Source organism: Zosterops lateralis (assembly GCF_965231275.1).
Source record: "Zosterops lateralis genome assembly, chromosome: 28".
Classification (NCBI taxonomy): domain Eukaryota; kingdom Metazoa; phylum Chordata; class Aves; order Passeriformes; family Zosteropidae; genus Zosterops; species Zosterops lateralis.
Window position 1 is genome coordinate 5,705,428 of NC_139788.1, and position 18,960 is coordinate 5,724,387.

Genomic DNA, 18,960 nt, shown 5'->3' on the forward strand with positions numbered 1-18,960 from the left:
TTCTGGGGTTTGTTGCTGTGGATCCATCTCTCTGCCAGCTGCCCACAGAGGATTGTTTGTCCCCAAATCTGCCTAAACGTTGAAGTGTTTTAGCTTATGGCTATTGCTCCTTGCTGGGTAACACTGAATAGTTTGGAACCATCCTCGGACACCCCTTTTTAAATATTTTATGGATTTATGGGATCCCCTCTCAGCCTTCCCTTCTCCAGAATAACCAGGCCCGGCTCCCGCAGTCTGCCCTCCCGATGCTCCAGACCTCAAAAGCAACTTTGTTCCCTCTGCCGGATCCCCTCCATCATCTCCTTGCCTTTATTATCCTAAAACTAATTAGGGAAGCCGCACCATTTCCAACAACGATTAACTTCAACCATTCCCAACGCGTTCTCCTGCGGCGGCCCCGAAATGGCGGGAGGCGGGCGGGTCCTCCCGCCCGCTGGGGGGCGCTGCGTGCGGCGCGGGGCGCTCCGGGCCGGGCCCGGCCGCCTCCTCTCGGTGGCACCGCGGCCCACTCGCGCCGCCGCGGCGCCTATAAAGGGCCGCCCGCCGCCGCCGCTCGGAACCGCCGCCCCTCCCTTCGCCGCGGCCGCACCGCGTGAGTTCGGGTCGGGCCCGGTGCCGCCGAGCCCGCCCCGGTTGGGCATGGCGGGGTAGGGAGGGCTCGGGGGAGCGCGGTGCGCCGGGAGAGCGCGGCGGCCGCGCCCTGTCCGCCCGCCCGCCCTCAGGCCGCCGCGTGCCGCGCCGCCACAGCCGCTCTGGTTTATTTATAATACCTTTAGGCTATCTAGCCGAGCCGGTTTTAAAAGAGGTAGTTATATTCATGTATGTTAGAGCTTTATTTATTTATTTATTTATTTATTTATTTAATTTTTTTTATTTCCTCAGAAAATCAACGGGCCGCCGCTCTGCAGAATCTGGGCTAAATCCAAGCAAAAAAATAAGAGACGTTGGTGTTCAGGAGGTTTTTGCCTCAAAGCGCTCGGGGGCCGGCGTATGAATTTTGGCGTCTCATACGATCCCTGCTGTCCAGGAGGCTTAAGTTTGGGGTGTTTTTGCTGATTTTTAAGCTTGCACGACCCTCTCCAGCTGCTCTGTGTCCTGGTGCCTACCCTGCCGCCAGCCCCCTCGTCCCAAGCTTCCGCCGGGCAGCTTAGGCTTTAATTAAGAGCTTGAGTGTTCCCCCAGAATTAATATTTATAAGAGGCTTGACTTGAGAGACCCCAAGTGAAACCCCCCCGTGGTTGAGAGCGCCGAGGGGAAGATGAACACAGCCGCCAGCAGTTACCCCATGGCCTCGCTGTACGTGGGGGACCTGCACCCCGATATCACCGAGGCCATGCTCTATGAGAAGTTCAGCCCGGCTGGCCCCGTACTGTCCATTCGGGTCTGCAGGGATATGATCACCCGCCGCTCCCTGGGCTATGCCTACGTCAACTTCCAGCAGCCCGCAGATGGTAAGTGACAATTGCAGCCACATCCATGGCTTTTTTCCCCCCACTAATTCACGTGTTGCCATGTAGCTGCCCAACACAGCGTTACAGGGTGAGTCGTCGCTTTCTGGTGATTGCAACAAGAGTATTTTTTACTGCTTGGTATCTATAAAATGCTCTGTAAATGCACTTAGTAACATCTCTTTTAGACAAGCCTGTTTCTTGCACTGATACTAAATTTTAGAGATTTGTTTGTTCCTTGCATAAGAAAATAATCCCCGCTGTGTTTCCCTTCATTCTGGGGTAGTTTGGGGCTGTTTCTGTGGGGATTTGTGCAGCCAGTCCTAGCAGAGAAAGTTCAGAGTAGTCAGCCCTGGCTGAATGCTCAGTTATAAGTGACTGATCCTGTGGCTGCTCCACAGACTCACAGTTTAATGAATTCAATATTCAAGCAGCTGGATGCGCCTCTCAGTTTGGGAAGTGGTGTTCTTGCTTTAAAGTGAAATAAAATGGCTTGTTCGGTGCGTGGAAAGCAGATTGTCTCATGTGCAGAAGCCACATTTGCTTTGCTCTTGCCAGACTCTCCTTTTTTTTTCCTCACACTTTGTTTCCTGCTCAGAGCCAGGTGTTGCAGAGCTGAAGCAGCATGTGAAAGATGGGACAGGAGAGGTCATTTTGGAACACGTCTTTTCTGGAAGGAAAATGGGTCAGCGTTTTCTGCCCCAGTTTTCAGAGCTCTGCCTGCTGACTGCTGCAAGTTTATTGCACCGTGCTGGGGTTTAACAGCATCTCTGTGATAGAGACATCCAAGTAGAGAAGAGAGTGAGCTTTTCCCTTGAATTCAGAATCAGTTTACAACAGCACAGACTTCAGCAACAAGTAAACTTTCCTTTAGCCTGTAGCAGGTTTTTTCTTACTTTATATTTTTGCAGAGCTTCCATCTCTACCCCAGGGCAGTTCTTTCTGATGCCATTTCCTTGGAGTGATCTGACACTGAGCACTTTTGATCCTTTCCCTTGTCATGCTGATTAAAAGCTGACTGGCACCCCATTGCATCATTTTTCATTCATGGCTCTCTCAAAAAAGCTTTTTTTTTTTTTTTTTTTTTTTTTTTTTGGGTAGTGTATTTGTGTTTTAAGGATTCTCAGTGAGAAGGAAGGAACCTGAGAGCCTGTATTTGTGATTCTATCCTGCCCTGAGTGCCTCTTACAAAATTACCTTAGTTCATTTATGTGCTGAACAAAGTTATCCCAGCTCACCTGCCTTCCTTAGGCTCTGATCTCATTTTGCAGGACCAGAGAAATAAAAACAAGCAGCAGAAACAAAGCCAGCAAGGAACTCCAGCTTGGATTAGATAAATTTTGGGGAGATTTTGGGGTGCAGAAATGTAGATAAATTCTCTCAAAGCAGAGAAGAGTGATCTCAGAGGAGATCAGTGGCTGGTTCCACGTGCTTTAACAGAAACATTTTGCACCTCGTACAAATGGGGACCCTCCCAACATATTCCAAGGTAATCTTTTATAGTAATAAATAGGCAGGAATTTAGGGGGAGGTTGCACCATTCTGGGCTGCTGAGGAGGCAGCAGACATTTTAGGAAGCTCCTGGACTTGAATTGATACTTGGAGCAAGTAAGTGGTGTCCTGTTACTGGTAGGTCTTAGAAGGTCAAGTGGTTTCAACCTAATCGTCGGGTGAATATCGGGACAGGGAAATAGTGAAACTCCTCCTGCCTCCATGAAGAGACGTGAATTTCTGAATTTCTCCTGTCAAACTGCAGTGTGTGTTACCCTGCAGAAATAAAAAACCCGGCTGCTGCACTCCATGTAATGCAGCAGGACGTGGACAGATAATTTGGAAGAGGGTTGTGGTCTCTGCAAAACAAACTTGACTATGAAGAATATAATCTGTGTTGTAAAATGCAGAAATTTGGACTGCTTTCAAGGTGGCACTTGCCTGCATGAGGCTTTCTGAGAGGAGGAGGGATTCTGTGTTTTCTTCCAGGAATGCATAATCAGAAGTGCACTTGGGCTTCATCCCACTAAGTCTGAGAAAAGCTGAGAAGGGAGCACTGTAGGAATCGGGTTGGATTTATGGTTGAGAGTAGGTGCTTACAGTAATCGGGAGGCTTTGTGCTCTGCAGACTTCATTGTATGTTTGAAAGGTGCTAAAAGGTTGATAAATGATAGTTTGCACTTCCCTGGCACCTTTGGTTGAAGGGTGCGGGCTTTGTAAATCTGAAGAAAGCAATGTTTTAACTTTTTTTTTTTGGTGTGTTCTGAAGCAGGACTCTGCCCCTGTGTCCACGGAGCAAATCAAGCAGCCAGAACTGTTCCCCATTTCAGGGTCACAAGGAGCTCACACTGTCCCATCTTGAGCTCTGCACTTCCATGTTCCTGTGTCCAAACTGGGCCAAAATTTGTGTTTTTCTTTACAGTTTTTTAGCTGCTGGAGGGATGCTGGACAAGTATCGTCTAATGGGCAGTAGTCTGCTGCAGAGAGGTTATTTTTAGGGAAAATGAGCTCTGCTGGTTTTGATTGCAGTTCCTTGCTGTAGTAACTAGGGAATGCTGAATTCTGAGCCTGTCATCCTGTGATAGGCAAGGTAAGGAAGCACTTCAAAGTTCTGGCTAGTTCAGGCTCAGCGGTGGTTGTTAATATTTATTAATTTTGACTGTGAAGAAGAGAAAGAAAACAAACTCAACAAACAAGCTGAATTTCTCTTTTCACGCATTCCATGCAATTGAATTCCAAACACTGACAGTCAGGAAATGACAACTCAGGTTAATGAAACAGAGAGACTTTGGCTGCAGAGATAAGGTGTTCTGAAAGTGTAGGAAAAACAGAATGTTTCCCAAACTAAGGAGGATCCCAGGACTGGGAATAGATATGTGTTTATGTAGAAAAGTATAGATAAAGTTGTTTTCCTCCTTGAAAGGAGTGTAAAGGAGCTGTGTAAGGCAAACTGTGAAGCTAAAAAGGAGGAGTTGGTACTGACACAAGCTTCATTGCAGCAGCATTTTGTTGTAACCTCAGTGATTGAGGAATTTAATTATTTTGAATATGCCCCATCTTTTTTAAAGAAACAAGTGGCTAAATTTGCACTGTGTGCTTTCCTTGTCAGGACTTTTTTGCTCAGTGACCTGAGTGAGAACCCGGAGGTTTGGGGAAGAATAAAACTCCTTTTTGGGGTTTCTCGGGGTGAATCTTGGGGTACGAGGTTGGTTATCAGTCTCCATGCTGCTCCAAGCACAGCCACTAATTCCGGCATTGCGTTAACCCTCCATCTGTAAGGGAGGTTAATGGCCCTTGAGGCCTGAGGCAAACTGCAGTGAGTGTTCAGGTGAAAATGAAATTAAAAGAAAGCCTGAAAGGGGCTGTGAGTGTATTTAATGTTCTGCGTGAACCGCAGTTGAGTCTGCTGGAAGGATGACAGGAACCAGTGGGAGAGAAACAGATACAGGAACCGAAATGGCTGAAGCTTTGTGGCTTAAATAGAAGAAAACGAGAAGGTGTTTGCTCAGATGAAGGAAATGAATCAGATGTGCTTGGTGTGAGTCATTCACAGAACTCTTGCAGATCCCTTGCAGGTTTTCTGAGGTCCTGGTGGTAGTGGAGTTGCATTTCCACCTGTGGGTGTGGCACACATCCCTCGGGGAATCCATGTAGGGCTTTCACCGCTCTGCTAGAAATGTCTGGGTGAATTTCGAGCGCGGTGTAATAATAGAGTGGAACAGTAGCAACCTGTTGAAAGAGCAGTGCAATAGTATCTGCTCAGGGAGCTTGGAAGAACCGGGAGGAACTTGCTAACTGCTCTGGAGCCTTCACAGCTCCCCCCTGGTTACAGCCACTGCTTAATCTGCTCCTCACCTTCCAACAGGAGCCTGCTCCTGCTGCAAATGGTGTTATCCACACGGTTTGTGCCCTTGCCAGCACATGCTTCTGCAGGACTTCTGCCTGCTATAAATAAACACTGCCAAATTTGACGAGCTGCACCGGGTCGTCTGCTGAGCTGCCTACACTAGGAAAGGACTGCAGCAAGAACCTGGGGCTTGCATGGACTTGGAGCAGCAGCTGAGGAATCATTTTAGCCTGGTAGTTCATTGCATTTAACACCTCGGTCTAAACAGAGCTGTTGGGAGTCCTTTAAATTACAATTTTTTTTTTCAGGCAGAGCTTGTTTCCAACTGGATTTGTGTGTGGGGAGAACAGTGATGGTCCCACTTCAATTTAAAAAGCAGCAAGAACAGAAAAACACATTTCAAAGGACGAAAAAGTTTGAGAAACTTCCATGCAGTAGTGAAAGCTGGCATTGGGGGTAGGGAGTGCAGGTTTTTGTAGGAAATATTCTGTTGGAATTCCTGGAGGTAGTTTTGCGACATGCTGAGTAGTTACTCAGGCTGCACAGGTCAAGCCAAGTCATGTGCAAGGTGTTCAGATTGGTCTTTTCCTTGAATTTTCAGCTCCTGAAATCTAATCAGCAAATACCACAGGGTGGAGGTGGCCTGGGAGAACTGAGCCAAACGAATTTGACATACTTTGGTTCTGCCCTGTTAATTTTCCTTGATTTTAATGCACGACTTTCCATCTCTTTGCCTGCCTCATGCTGGGAATTAAGAGTCTTTCTTTCTTCTCTGCTTGCTTCATGCTGGGCGTGTTTTCTGGCACAGAACAGTGCAAGCATCTCAATTTTATGAACAAGATCCTGATGTGTGTATGTAATGATCCTTTTAATACACCAGCAGGCAGCAGAAATAGCCTCGTGGAGGGGGGTTTCAGTGAGGTTACAATGACAGTGCTGGCTTTTGAGAGTTTAGATAAACACTTCCCTGTTAATCAGATGGGGTGTACAGACTTTTTTCTCCCCTAGAATTTTCTCAACTCTTGTCATCTTTAGCTTGAGTAGCTTGGGAATCAGTTTTTGGCCACATAAGTTATGTAGAGGCTGACTCATGTCCTCACAGCCAGCCATGTGTTTGTGCACATTTTCCCTGACCTGACAGGGAGATGATCCTTCTCTCTGAATAGAAATGAGGATAGGGAGATGTGAGCCTCATGAAAAGCAAAACAGCCACACAGTCACTTTATTTTTTTTTAACCAGAGTTTCTTGTTTTTCTTTTCCTTCTTTGGGTTTGGTAATTTACCTTTATAATAATTCAGAATATAGCTAATAAACCAGGCATTTTGATATCTATTTTGCTGTGGTGGTGAATATCTTCCTATAATGTAAATTTAAAGTCTCTGAAACCTCTTATATACTTAGTAACTGTGCTGCGAAGCCTCCCTTGAAACATTGAGTTAAAAAATCATTCATCGCCTCTGATAATACCCCAGATGCCTCCATGAGCTGAGTAAAATCCAGTGAAAAGGATCCCCCATCCCATAGAAACGTTTATTTTTTTAACCAACCCCAGAAATCTGTCCTTGGCTTCTCTTGCAGCTGAGCGAGCTCTCGATACCATGAATTTTGATGTGATCAAAGGGAAACCCATTCGCATCATGTGGTCCCAGAGGGACCCTTCCCTGAGGAAGTCGGGGGTTGGGAATGTCTTCATCAAGAACCTGGACAAATCCATTGATAACAAGGCACTTTATGACACATTCTCGGCGTTTGGAAACATTTTGTCCTGCAAGGTGAGATGCGGTTACATTGTCCAGTTCTTTTAGGGTGGGGACGTGATCAGAGATTTGAGTGGAAGTGGTGAAAAGGACACTTCTTGCCAAGTGTAAGGAGAATCACAATATTCTGAGTTGGGGCACAAAAGGCTCATCAAGTCCAGGTCTTAAAATGAATGGTGCCTACAGAGATCAAACCTGTCACCTTGGTGTTAAAACTGAATCTCTGAAAAACAGAGATTTACTAAAAGCTCAGGGATTGCTGAAATTACATCAGATTTGGTCATGAAGTGCAGGAATCTGGCACACAGGTGGTGTCTGCCTGGTGCTGACCCCTGTCAGGAACTGCCTTGTGCTGGCCTTTGGCAGCAATGCATTTTCACCCACCGGCCTGTGGCAGAGGAGGGACGCTGACACCTGGCTTTGCTCCCTGTCCTGCAGGTGGTGTGTGATGAGAATGGCTCTAAGGGCTACGCCTTTGTGCACTTTGAGACCCAGGATGCTGCAGATAGGGCCATCGAGAAGATGAACGGCATGCTGCTCAACGACCGCAAAGTGTGAGTGTCACAGGCGGCAGCAGCAGCGCTCACATGCTCCGGGATGCATCTCGGTATTAACAGGGACACACAAGGCACTGGTTCTCCTGGCCCAAGCCTTGGCCTGCTACCTCTCCACTCCAGGGCTGGTGAGTGACCCTGCCCAAGCCATGGCCTGCTACCCCTCCATTCCAGGACTGGTGGGTTTCCCTGACCAAGCCTTGATTTGCCACCTCTCTGCAAGTGGGCTGGGGTGGGTTCTGTCTAGGGCCAGTGGGAGTCCTTGGCCAGCCACAGCACAGGTGATTTTTCTGGTTGGTCTGTGGGCTGTTTGTTGTTCTCTGCTGTCACCCTTTCTTGTCCCCATTCCCAGCTCCTACTGCACACTCATTTTTTTTTTTTTTTTTTTGCCTCGCCACGAGTCACACATTTTTTTTCTCTTGAGACCAATCTGTTTATTGGGATTTTTGTTTTGTTTTTTTTTATCTTACAGATTTGTTGGGAGATTCAAGTCTCGTAAAGAGAGGGAGGCTGAGCTGGGAGCCAAGGCGAAGGAATTCACCAATGTCTATATTAAAAACTTTGGGGATGACATGGATGATGAAAGACTAAAGGAGCTCTTTGGGAAATACGGTAAATACAGAAATACCTTTATTGAGGCTATGAATTTCATGAAATGTGGTAGTTTGGGTCCTACTGTGTAGTCCCTACCTGGGTCACTTTAAGGCTGAGGACTGGAGCTATTATCTGGAATTTAATAATCTTGAAATACTTTTGGTATTTTACTAATCCTGTCCCTTGGTTACAGGTAAAACTCTGAGTGTTAAAGTGATGACAGACCCCACTGGAAAATCAAAAGGCTTTGGTTTTGTAAGCTTTGAAAAGCATGAAGAGGCCAACAAGGTAGGACCAACTTTTATGTTGCTTGGATAACTTCAGAGAAGAAAAACTTGGTTTGTCTTGGGAGCCTGTTTCTGAAATGGAAGAAAATTCTGCCTCAGGCATGACCTCTTGTAGATGTGGGAACTTGGAAACCTTTTGCACCTTAATAGCTTGATATTCAAGGGTAACTTGGCATTCCTCCAGTTTCCTAGATCGACACTGAGTGCAGTGGTATAATCATGAATGTTAATTGCTGAAGAAATACTACAGAGCAGGGCTGAAGGAGGAGGAGGGCACCTAGAGCGAGAACACTGCTCAAAAATGGTATTTTCTAAGCAGGAATGCTTGTTAAAATGTAGTTTTAATTACAAGAAAGGGTGGGGATGAATTTCCAAGTTAGTTCTGTGGTGTGTCAGCTTGATCTGTGTGATAACTTCAGCTTGTCTTTAATGAGCCTGTTGTTAACAGGAGCAGTGCAAAGGTAACGTGCAAACTCTGATTTATTGACTGACAGGCAGGGGCACAACGTCAGCTCTGGGCAGTCCTGTTCTGACAGGACCAGGGGCTGTCCTGCTGCAGCACCTGAGAGTTTCCTCTTGAACCCTCTGTGCAGGCAGTGGAAGAAATGAATGGGAAGGACATCAATGGGAAAATGCTGTTTGTGGGCAGAGCACAGAAGAAGGCTGAGCGTCAGGCAGAGCTGAAAAGAAGGTTTGAACAGCTAAAACAGGAGAGACTCAGCCGGTACCAGGTGAATAAGCTGTTTCTTTTCTCAGTTTAAGCACTATTTCTGGTCTGTTGAAGGAATTACCAGAGTAGTTATTGTCCTGTGAGACATCCTGGGTTAAAACACAGAGGTGTCTCTGTGGTATTTGCTGGAAAAGGGGGGCATCAGGGCTTGGTCTTGTTACTGAAAGCATTTAGGAGGATGTGAGACAACAGGCATGAAGTCTTCTTGACTTTCAAATGAGGATCCCTGGAGGGATGGGAAGAGACAGCACAACTCTGCACTGCTCTCTGTAATTTGTGGCAGAACTGGATTGTGTCAGAGGGGGCATCTGAAACTACCCCACTCCCTGAGGTGCAGTGCTGGACTGGGGACATATGGTGATGCCACAGGAAGGCAGAGGAAATCCAGACAAGCTCCTTTCACCACAGTGGGACTTGTCTCTACGCCTTTGCAACATATATCACCTTCAGCTTTGGGTGGTGTGGAAAGAACGTGATGCTAAATTAAGAATTTTCAGATAAATTACAGCTCTGGCAGATGGGTAACAGTTGATGTGCTTAAGATTTTTTTTTTTTTTTAATGTTGTGAATGTCATGCTGTTGTCTCCCTTCCAGGGTGTGAACTTGTACATTAAAAACCTAGATGACACTATAGATGATGAAAAACTGAGGAAGGAGTTCTCACCTTTTGGGTCAATAACGAGTGCCAAGGTATTGTGGGATTTGGGGGTTACTTGGATTTTGAAGGCCTGAAGAAGGAATTGTTGTCTGACATGAGATTAAAGGCTGTGGCTTTTGTGATTCTGAAAACACCTTGGCTAGTAAATAGTGGGATTTTACTGAAAATTTCATTCTCTTGCCAGAAGGAGATGGAGGAAGTGGCAAACATGCTTGCTTGAGGTGATAAGCATGAAATGGCACTTTCCTCTGTGCATTAAGAACTGCACCAAATCTTTCCCATTCCTTACTGCGCAGTGTGGGCCTGGGGACACATGGTGCTGACAGCAACGCAGAGCAAATCCAGACAGGTGACTCTCCATGAGAACCTGTCTCTACACCTCTGCAACAAGTTATGTCCTACCTAAAAATCTAAAAAAAAACCCCACAGATTCTTCAGCTCAGCTGTACTGGTACTCCATTAGTAATGGAATCTTTACTGCAGGTGATGCTGGAAGATGGACGGAGCAAAGGGTTTGGCTTTGTCTGCTTTTCCTCTCCAGAGGAGGCCACCAAAGCTGTGACAGAGATGAACGGGCGCATCGTGGGCTCCAAGCCCCTCTATGTGGCCCTGGCACAGAGGAAGGAGGAGAGGAAGGCCCATCTCACCAACCAGTACATGCAGCGCATCGCTGGCATGAGGGCCTTGCCTGCCAACACCATCATCAACCAGTTCCAGCCTGCTGCTGGCGGGTATTTCATGCCTGCTGTGCCCCAGGTGAGCTGCTGTGGTGGGTTTTTTTTAACCTGTGTTGATCTCACTGAGCTTTTCTTATGCCTGTAAGCAACAACCCCTAATGAGGGGTGCAGCAGTGGAGTTAATTCTGGGACTTGCCAGCTGCCTGCTCTCTTAATCTGACCTGAGCGTTGAGTCCTGGCAACGGCTGCCAAAACACATTGTAAACAATGTTTATGATGCACTTGGATGTTGCCTCTGAGCTTATCTGATCTTCCTCCAGGCTCAGAGCAGACCCACTTACTATGCACCCAACCAAATGACACAGATGAGACCCAACCCACGATGGCAACAAGGAGGGAGACCTCAAGGTGAGAGTGCCAGAGGTTGTTTTGGTTGTAGAACCCTTTGAGGGTGGTACTTCCCAACAAGAACAATTAATTCTTTCCTTTGTGAGAATGCTCCTGTGCAGGGCCTCTGATCCTTGTATGTCGCTTCCAACTCAGCATATTCTGTGATTATTTTTTATTCTTCCCATGCACCACTCCTGTAGCTGACTGTCCTGCTTTACCAGCTGGTTCCTTTCTGAGGATTTCCCCTCATTCCATCCTTTAGGATTCCAGGGAATGCCGAATGCCATGCGCCAGTCGGGGCCCCGGCCTGCCCTGCGCCACCTGGCCCCCGCCAATGCTCCGGCCTCCCGGGGCCTCCCCGCTGCTGCCCAGAGAGTTGGTAAGAAAGGGTCTCTTCCTGGCCTTTTCCCCTTCTCTGGGAGGGAGGAGGGTGCTGTGGAGACTCGACTTTTACTCCCAAAGATGATTGTCAGACCTGGGATGTCTACAAAGAGCAGAGCCAGCACCCACCTCATTCCCGTTCCTTGCTGTGCAGTGCAGGTCTGGGGGCTCTTGGTGCTACAGCACAGCAGTGGAAATCCAGATGAGTTCTTCTTTCCTGGTGTGGGACTCATCTCTACACCTCTGCAACACCACTCAAAAAAATCTCTGTAGCTTTCAGGTTTTGCTTTCAGGGGAGAGCATCCAAATTTGGTTGGTTGTTTTTTTTTTTTTTTTTTTTTTTTTTTTTCCCCAGTGATCAGCTGTAATACAAAAGATGTGGATCTATGGATTGCTTCTAGGGAGAACAGCCCCTTCCTGAAGTAGCCAGCTGCACTTTGGTTTCTAAAGAAGCATTACCAAGCAGAGCATAGTTTGAATTCAGAATTAAAACCAGACATCCCAACTTGTTTGCATGTTGTCAGTGTTCTCCTTCCTTTGCAGGTGTTGGCACAGCAGCACAGAATTTGGCTCCCCGTCCTCCTGTAGCTGCCCCTGCTCCCAGGGCTGTCCCTCCTTACAAATACGCCTCAAGTGTCCGCAGCCCACACCCAGGTGTCCAACCTCTGCAGGTACCACCAGGGGCTGGGCTGGGAAGTTCCTGCAGTTTCACATGCAGCTCTGAAGTATTTTTATAGAAACTTCAAGCTACTTTTATGACCCAGACAGTGCTAATTTGGAATTTAAAAACCTGGCAGTTGAGACTTTGCCATGGGCATCTTGGTTGGTTTATCTGTCTTGTACTCACAAGCCCTTTCGTAGCCAGACTGGCTGTAAGGATATTTTTCTTGGTACTTTGTTCCAGTTTTGCAACCATTTAAGTCTCTCTCCTCTTTGCCAAGTTCTCTCTGGGGTATCGTTGAAAGAAAGAGCACCATCCACACCTGGCTTTCTCAACATCTCATGATGCTTGATCCAGTTTTTGTAAGATATTTACAGTGTTACTGTGTGGCATTCCAGTTTTTTGAGCTCAAGACTTGCAGGGAATGTTTGTGCACCAAACCAGCCCTTTTCTGATCCTGAGGTGTTCTCTAGGCTTCACAAAGGTGGTGTTTTAGGAGGGAACGTCTTTGAATTGTCTAAATATGAAGCAATCATGCTTATTTCAAAATCCTTGTCTGCCCTTTGCAGGCACCTCAGCCCGCAGTGCATGTGCAGGGCCAGGAGCCACTGACAGCCTCCATGCTGGCTGCTGCCCCTCCCCAGGAGCAGAAACAGATGCTGGGTGAGTACAACCCCACTGCTCACCCATCATTTTTTATCCCCTCAGGTTTCAAAGATCAAAACTTATCTGTCTGACCTCCTTTTTCTCCTTCAGGAGAACGTTTGTTCCCTCTGATCCAAGCTATGCACCCCAGCCTGGCGGGGAAGATCACTGGAATGCTGCTAGAGATTGACAACTCGGAGCTGCTGCACATGCTGGAATCTCCAGAGTCCCTCCGGTCCAAGGTGAGCTGCTGTTCCTTTTTTGTGTGTGGGAGGCTTCTGGGAAGGGAGAAAAATCTCACTGGATTTGTGTCCCCAAGGTGGAGGAGGCCGTGGCAGTGCTGCAGGCTCACCAAGCCAAGAAAGAAGCTGCCCAGAAAGTGGGTGTGGTTGCTGCTACCTCTTGAACCAGGATGACTGGTGAGTGTCTCAGTCCTCAGTGAAAAGCTTCCAGAACGGGTAAATAAAACACAGTTGTTAGTGAACAATTCATGTGGGTCTGTGACCAGCACTTACCTGGTTATAGTCCACTCTTCAACAACAAAAAGCTCCTACAGTAGTTTCTCCCAGCAGAATACTTATGTAGAACTTTAGAAATACTCATTCTGATGCTTATTTAAGGGATCTAAAGTTGTTGAAGTCCCTGAGGTGTTCCTTGGAGCTGACATGCTGAGGATGAGTCTTGTGGAACTGCTAATCTGGGAAATAGCCACAAGGAGCTCTGGCAATTTTGAGGCTAAACAGGCTCTTAGTGCCCATTCCTTATCCTGGAAACCATCTGCCTTCAGGATATAATAAATGTTGGAAATGTTTCCCTGCATAGGTCTGTCTAACACAAGTGGTGTCACCTGTGTTTGGAGTTGGCTCTTAATAATTTATGAATAAAGATTTTGATTCTTGGAATGCCTCTTCCTGTTTTTCATGATCCATTTTCCTGTGGGTTGTCTGGAATTGCCATCTCCAACACTTTCTGTGAAGCTGTTTGTGATCAGATGTCACAACTCAAGCTGGTGAAGAATGATGAGCATTCTTATTTTCACTGGGTGGTCTAGCAAAGAATTTGAGTTTCTTGTGGATAATAACAATTTCTGACTATCTGACCACCATGAGCAGCCTCTCTGTACCAATTATACTGGAATCCTTGTTCCTTGGAATTCTGGAATGTTCCCTAGCGTGGAGCAGGGATGCTCTGAGTAACTTCTCTCCCTTTTTTCCCTCCAGGATACAAAGAAGCCAAATAGCCCCTTCCTAGGCATCAACTCAAGATGTTTCAAGATCCTTCACTGTCCTGCAGATCTCAAGGCCATGCATTGTATCACATAGTTATATTGCATTTTGTAAATTAAATCTTAAAGATCTTATTTAAAAAGCCAACTCTGAAGCTTGAGGTTTCCAAAACCAGAATATGGGGGGGTGGGGGGTTTGAAAGCTTTTCCTTTGCCAGAACAGAGCTGCCCCTTATGTCTTCTAAAGAGGACGTTGAGGATTTTAGGCTGGAAGTATTTTTGTGAGTTTGTGTTTAATTGAACAATCCAGTTTGGAAAGTTTGGAAAACATTTATCAATAAAGGAATAAACTTGCACTGTGTTTGTCATCATTCCCCTCTTGGATAAAAAAACATGGTGTGTCTTTGTGAAATTAAACTGATGGTCAGTTATTGGGGGGGGAGTAGATTAGGCAGGGATTTGACTTGCTGTGATTGCTAATTTTGGATAATGAGTATTTTGAGGCAGCTGTGTGAAAATTATGCCTGGGGCAGTGTCTGAAGGGCTGATGACTGTAAAGAGTGATGTAAGAAGGGTTGGAGAGGTATTTTCAAGTGAAGGGTACAAGGATTTGGGCTCCATTTTTGTCATGGGCTGCTCTTTGTTTACATTTCTATATTTTCAGCTGGATCTTCAGTGGTTCTGCTATTTTATACTCCAAAGGTGGCTGAGTTTTGACACTGGAAAAAGGATAAATCCTTTTTGAACTTATTGTGGGTGATCCTTTGGGATAAAAAGCATTATTCAGATAAACAGCAAGTACTAATTCTGAAAGTAAGAATCAGGGACTTGTTGAGCTCAGAGAAGACCTCCACACTCCAAGGTACAGTAATCTTGTTCAGGCTGGAGCTGAACTGTCCACTGTGTCAGTTTTGATCTTTGAAACCTGAGGGGATAAAAAATGATGGGTGAGCAGTGGGGTTGTACTCACCCAGCATCTGTTTCTGCTCCTGGGGAGGGGCAGCACCAGCATGGAGGCTGTCAGTGGCTCCTGGCCCTGCACATGCACTGCGGGCTGAGGGGCCTGCAAAGGGCAGACAAGGGTTTTGAAATAAGCATGATTGCTTCATATTTAGACAATTCGAAGACGTTCCCTCCTATAACAAAAGCCTAGAGAACACCTCAGGATCAGAAAAGGGCAGGTAAGCTGTGTTTAGGAACAGCCTGGGAAGGATTGGAAGGGGCATGCCGGGGGTGCGGAACTCTGCTGGATTCTCTCCCACAAACGCGCTCCGTCCCGGCGCGGCCCCGGCGGAGGGCGGGGCGATGTCGCCGTTCCGGGGCGGGCCGGGCCGAGCCGAGCCGTTCCGGGGGAGCGGGGCACGATGGCGGCCACCAAGCGGGTGCTGTACGTGGGTGAGTGGCCGGGCTGGGGGACCCCCGAGGGGCCGGGGCCGCCGGCGGTGCCCGGTGACCGCTGGCCGCCCCGCAGGCGGGCTGGCCGAGGAGGTGGACGAGAAGGTGCTGCACGCCGCCTTCATCCCCTTCGGAGACATCACCGACATCCAGATCCCGCTGGATTACGAGACCGGTGCGTGCCTGGAGGGCCTGGAGCGTCCCTGGGGTGCGGGTTTGGGCGGGGGGGTTTGCCCGGGATGGGAAGCGGTGTGTTCGTGTTGCTCCTGACCCCTCGCTTCCCTCCCTGCAGAAAAGCACCGGGGATTCGCCTTCGTGGAGTTTGAGCTGGCAGAGGTGAGGAACCAGCAAGCGCTTCAGCTCTTTGTGGGTTTTGCTCTCCTTGGGGTTTTGGGATGGATCCTCTTCCTGCTGGAGAATTCTGTGAGATCGGGTGCGGGTTTCCCACCACGGTATTCAGATGTTTGGCTCCTCCAAGTTCCCACTTTTCCCATTTTCTCTTGGGCTGAAGTTCCCACTTTTCTTGTTTCCAACCCTAACTGCTCCCCTGCCACCATCCCTGGATGCCTTTCTTGGTTTCATGGCCACCACGGGCTGTCATATATTTGTCCTCTTATCATCTGTCCTGGGCTCTGGTACACATATCTCTCCCACATGTTCATGGTAGCAATAAAGCATCTTAAATACAAGGGGTTAGTGGGTTGTTGGAAGATGAGACCCACAGGGATGAGGTTTGGATATGGCTTTTACAAAACCCATCAGTTCATGCATCCCTGGGGTAGATGAGGTTTAGGAAAACCTGGCAGTCATCTTTATAATGAGATGCTGGGACATGGCTCTGCTGGGCCTTGAGAATAAATGTTAATAATGATTTTATTTTGATTTTTTGGCAGGATGCAGCAGCAGCTATTGACAACATGGTATGGGCCCTGCTCCCACTCCTGTTCCATGGGGATGTGTGGCTTTGCTGCTCTGTGGGCTGTGCTGTGGGCTACAGAGAGAGCACAGGCTCTGTCCCCTGAGCTCTGCAGGGCTCTGGGGGGCACGGTGGTTTTATACTTTTTGGTGGGCTTTGTTGTGCTTTTTTTCCCCCTCTGCAGAACGAGTCCGAGCTTTTTGGCAGGACAATCCGTGTGAACCTGGCCAAACCCATGCGGATTAAAGAAGGATCATCCAGGCCTGGTGAGTTGGAACATCCCTGGGGATGCTCGCTCAGAGCTCTGCGCATAAGCTGAGGGTCAATTCCTGTGCTCTGACCTTTCCTTTTGTGGCTACAGTCTGGTCAGATGATGAGTGGCTGAAGAAGTTTTCAGGGAAGACTTTGGAGGAGAACAAGGAGGAGGGAGGAGCTGAGGCCCCCAAAGCAGAGGCACAAGAGGTAGGAAAAACAACTGGATCCCCGTTATCCCAAAGGATATCCCAAAGCTGGAGGCAGAGCAGAGAAACATCACCACAACTTTGCTTTTCTTTCTTTTCCTGCCCAGGATGAGCCTCCTGCCAAGAAATCCCGGGTCAACCCCCAGGTTTACATGGACATCAAGATCGGGAACAAACCGGCAGGGCGGCTGCGGATCCTCCTGCGCTCTGATGTGGTGCCCATGACTGCAGGTGAGGAGAAGGCTCAGCCTCCCCTCCTGCTGCCTCCCAGGGTGGCACAGCTCTCACTTCTGCCCCCCACACAGAGAATTTCCGCTGCCTCTGCACCCATGAGAAAGGGTTTGGCTTCAAAGGCAGCAGCTTCCACCGTGTCATCCCCCAGTTCATGTGCCAGGCCGGAGACTTCACCAACCACAACGGCACCGGCGGAAAATCCATCTACGGGAAGAAGTTTGATGATGAAAACTTCATCCTCAAGCACACAGGGCCAGGTAAAGCCATCTGCAGGCAGGGGTTGGAGAGAAAAGGGCTCAGCAGCACTTAGGGAGCGCATTTGGGCTGTTTTGGCCGTGTTGATAGCAGCAGCCATGAATTCTAATTATTATAATCTGCATTGGCCAGATTCTTCTGCCACGTTCAGACCCTCGTGTCTGAAGCAGAAATTCATCATTCTCTCTCCATCCCCTTTATTTGCAGTGTTACATAAAGGAAAACCAATTTCAAAGCTGCTTTTTCTGCTTGATTTTAAACGAAGAATGTCACAGCATGACTGTGAAAAGCAGGAGCAAGCAAGCAGCTTTATCTTCATACAAACAGCTTTGCTGTTACTGCAGCTAAAAATAGCTGACCATCTTTCACACTTGCAAGTGTTTCTCAGCATAATTATTTCCAGAAGTTTCTGTGAGTTTTGATATCCAGGAGCTCCCCTGAATCTGGCAGTGTTTTGTGGGGTGTAGGAATGGGGCTGGGCTGAAGAAGCAGCTCCTGTGCTCAGCCCATAACTGCACTCTCTGATCCCAGGGATGGTGTCCATGGCAAACTCGGGCCCAAACACCAACGGCTCCCAGTTCTTCATCACCTGTGACAAAACAGACTGGCTGGACGGGAAGCACGTGGTGTTCGGGGAGGTGACAGAGGGCATGGATGTGGTGCGGGAGATCGAGGTAGGTGAGGGCAGGGGGGATGCTGGGGGCAGAGTCCTTCCTGCCCTGAGGATTCATGTCTGGAATTCCTGCTGCTCGTTTTCTCCAAGGCTCAGGGCACCAAAGATGGGAAGCCGAAGCAGAAGGTGATCATCTCGGACTGCGGGGAGTGCCCATGAGCTCTTGGCGGGGCTGGATGGGGGGAGCCTGGCCTGGAGGGACAGGGAAGCAGCAGGGATGAGACACCCCAGAGACTCCCCAGCACTGCCCATCCTGCAGCTTCCATGGGAATTCCCCTCCAAAGATTCCTGTGGGCAGGATTTATCCTTCCTGGGATAAATCGCTTCCCAGCCTGCGCTGCCCAAGTGGGGCTGGGCTGGTCCTGTTGCTGTGTTCTGGAAAAAAAATTATGTTTGGTAAAAATAAAACCTAGTTTTGAAAATACTGAGGGCCTGGCTGCTGAATTCCTTCTGTGGGAGGCTGGTCTTTGAGCAAAGATGCTTTTGTTTTGTTTTTTATTCCCCCTCATCTTCATGAATCCTGTGCCTAAATCCTGGCTCCAGGGGAAGATGCCTGTGCCAGGGAAGGAAGAGCAGAGCTGAACCTCTCGTGTTTGTTCCTTAGCAGCATCTTGTGGAGGCATTTCTGGCTTTGTAGTGTCGTTTTCCAGCAGCAGAGGGAGTCAGGTCCCTGGGATGTGTAAGAACGTGGTCAGGACAAGGAGCACCAGGAAATGAGGGAGCCGTTTGGGTGATGAAGAAAAAAAAATCCAGAGTGATGAGGCTGTAGGAAGGGATTTCCAGACTCCAGAGTGGGATAAACCACATGGATTTATAGTTCCTGTGGTGGGCAGCCCTGGCTTTGCACTTAAAGGTGACCAGGAAGTGATGGATTTAGGATTTCCTGTGAAATTACGGAAGGGATGTTTGGTTCTGAGCTTGGCAGGAGGGGTGAGGCTGCTGAGGTGGAGAGGAGAATTTGATGTTTGGATTTTGGGGATGTTTGGAAGTACTTGTGCCATTGGGATTTTGGGGTTGCCCAGCCCAGCCCCTCACAAGTCAGAGGTGCTTTTTTTTCACTTGCTGGTTCCCTAGGGTGGTTGAGGCTTGTTCATTGTCCTAAAACTGAGACAAGGTGAGCTGCAAGGATGTGATTCCTGACAGACAAACCAGCCCAGCTTTCCCCTTCCTTGCTCCCTCC

The 18,960-nt window shown here is 48.1% G+C and overlaps 2 protein-coding genes across 2 annotated transcripts; both read left to right on the top strand.

The window, feature by feature from the left end:
- Positions 1–514: 514 nt before the first annotated feature.
- Positions 515–14,043, top strand: PABPC4 (poly(A) binding protein cytoplasmic 4). Its single transcript, XM_083879397.1, has 16 exons — positions 515–592; positions 883–1,451; positions 6,866–7,059; positions 7,483–7,598; positions 8,071–8,210; positions 8,386–8,480; positions 9,073–9,210; positions 9,804–9,899; positions 10,351–10,623; positions 10,865–10,952; positions 11,197–11,313; positions 11,859–11,986; positions 12,546–12,639; positions 12,733–12,863; positions 12,941–13,040; positions 13,842–14,043. The coding sequence occupies exons 2-15, from the start codon at positions 1,259–1,261 to the stop codon at positions 13,025–13,027; spliced, it is 1,890 nt and encodes a 629-aa protein (XP_083735523.1). The 5' UTR covers positions 515–592; positions 883–1,258; the 3' UTR covers positions 13,028–13,040; positions 13,842–14,043.
- Positions 14,044–15,176: 1,133 nt separating this feature from the next.
- On the top strand, positions 15,177–18,204 carry PPIE (peptidylprolyl isomerase E). Its single transcript, XM_083879680.1, has 10 exons — positions 15,177–15,241; positions 15,318–15,416; positions 15,534–15,577; positions 16,135–16,161; positions 16,342–16,423; positions 16,519–16,619; positions 16,726–16,849; positions 16,924–17,109; positions 17,639–17,781; positions 17,871–18,204. The coding sequence occupies exons 1-10, from the start codon at positions 15,211–15,213 to the stop codon at positions 17,937–17,939; spliced, it is 906 nt and encodes a 301-aa protein (XP_083735806.1). The 5' UTR covers positions 15,177–15,210; the 3' UTR covers positions 17,940–18,204.
- Positions 18,205–18,960: the final 756 nt, after the last annotated feature.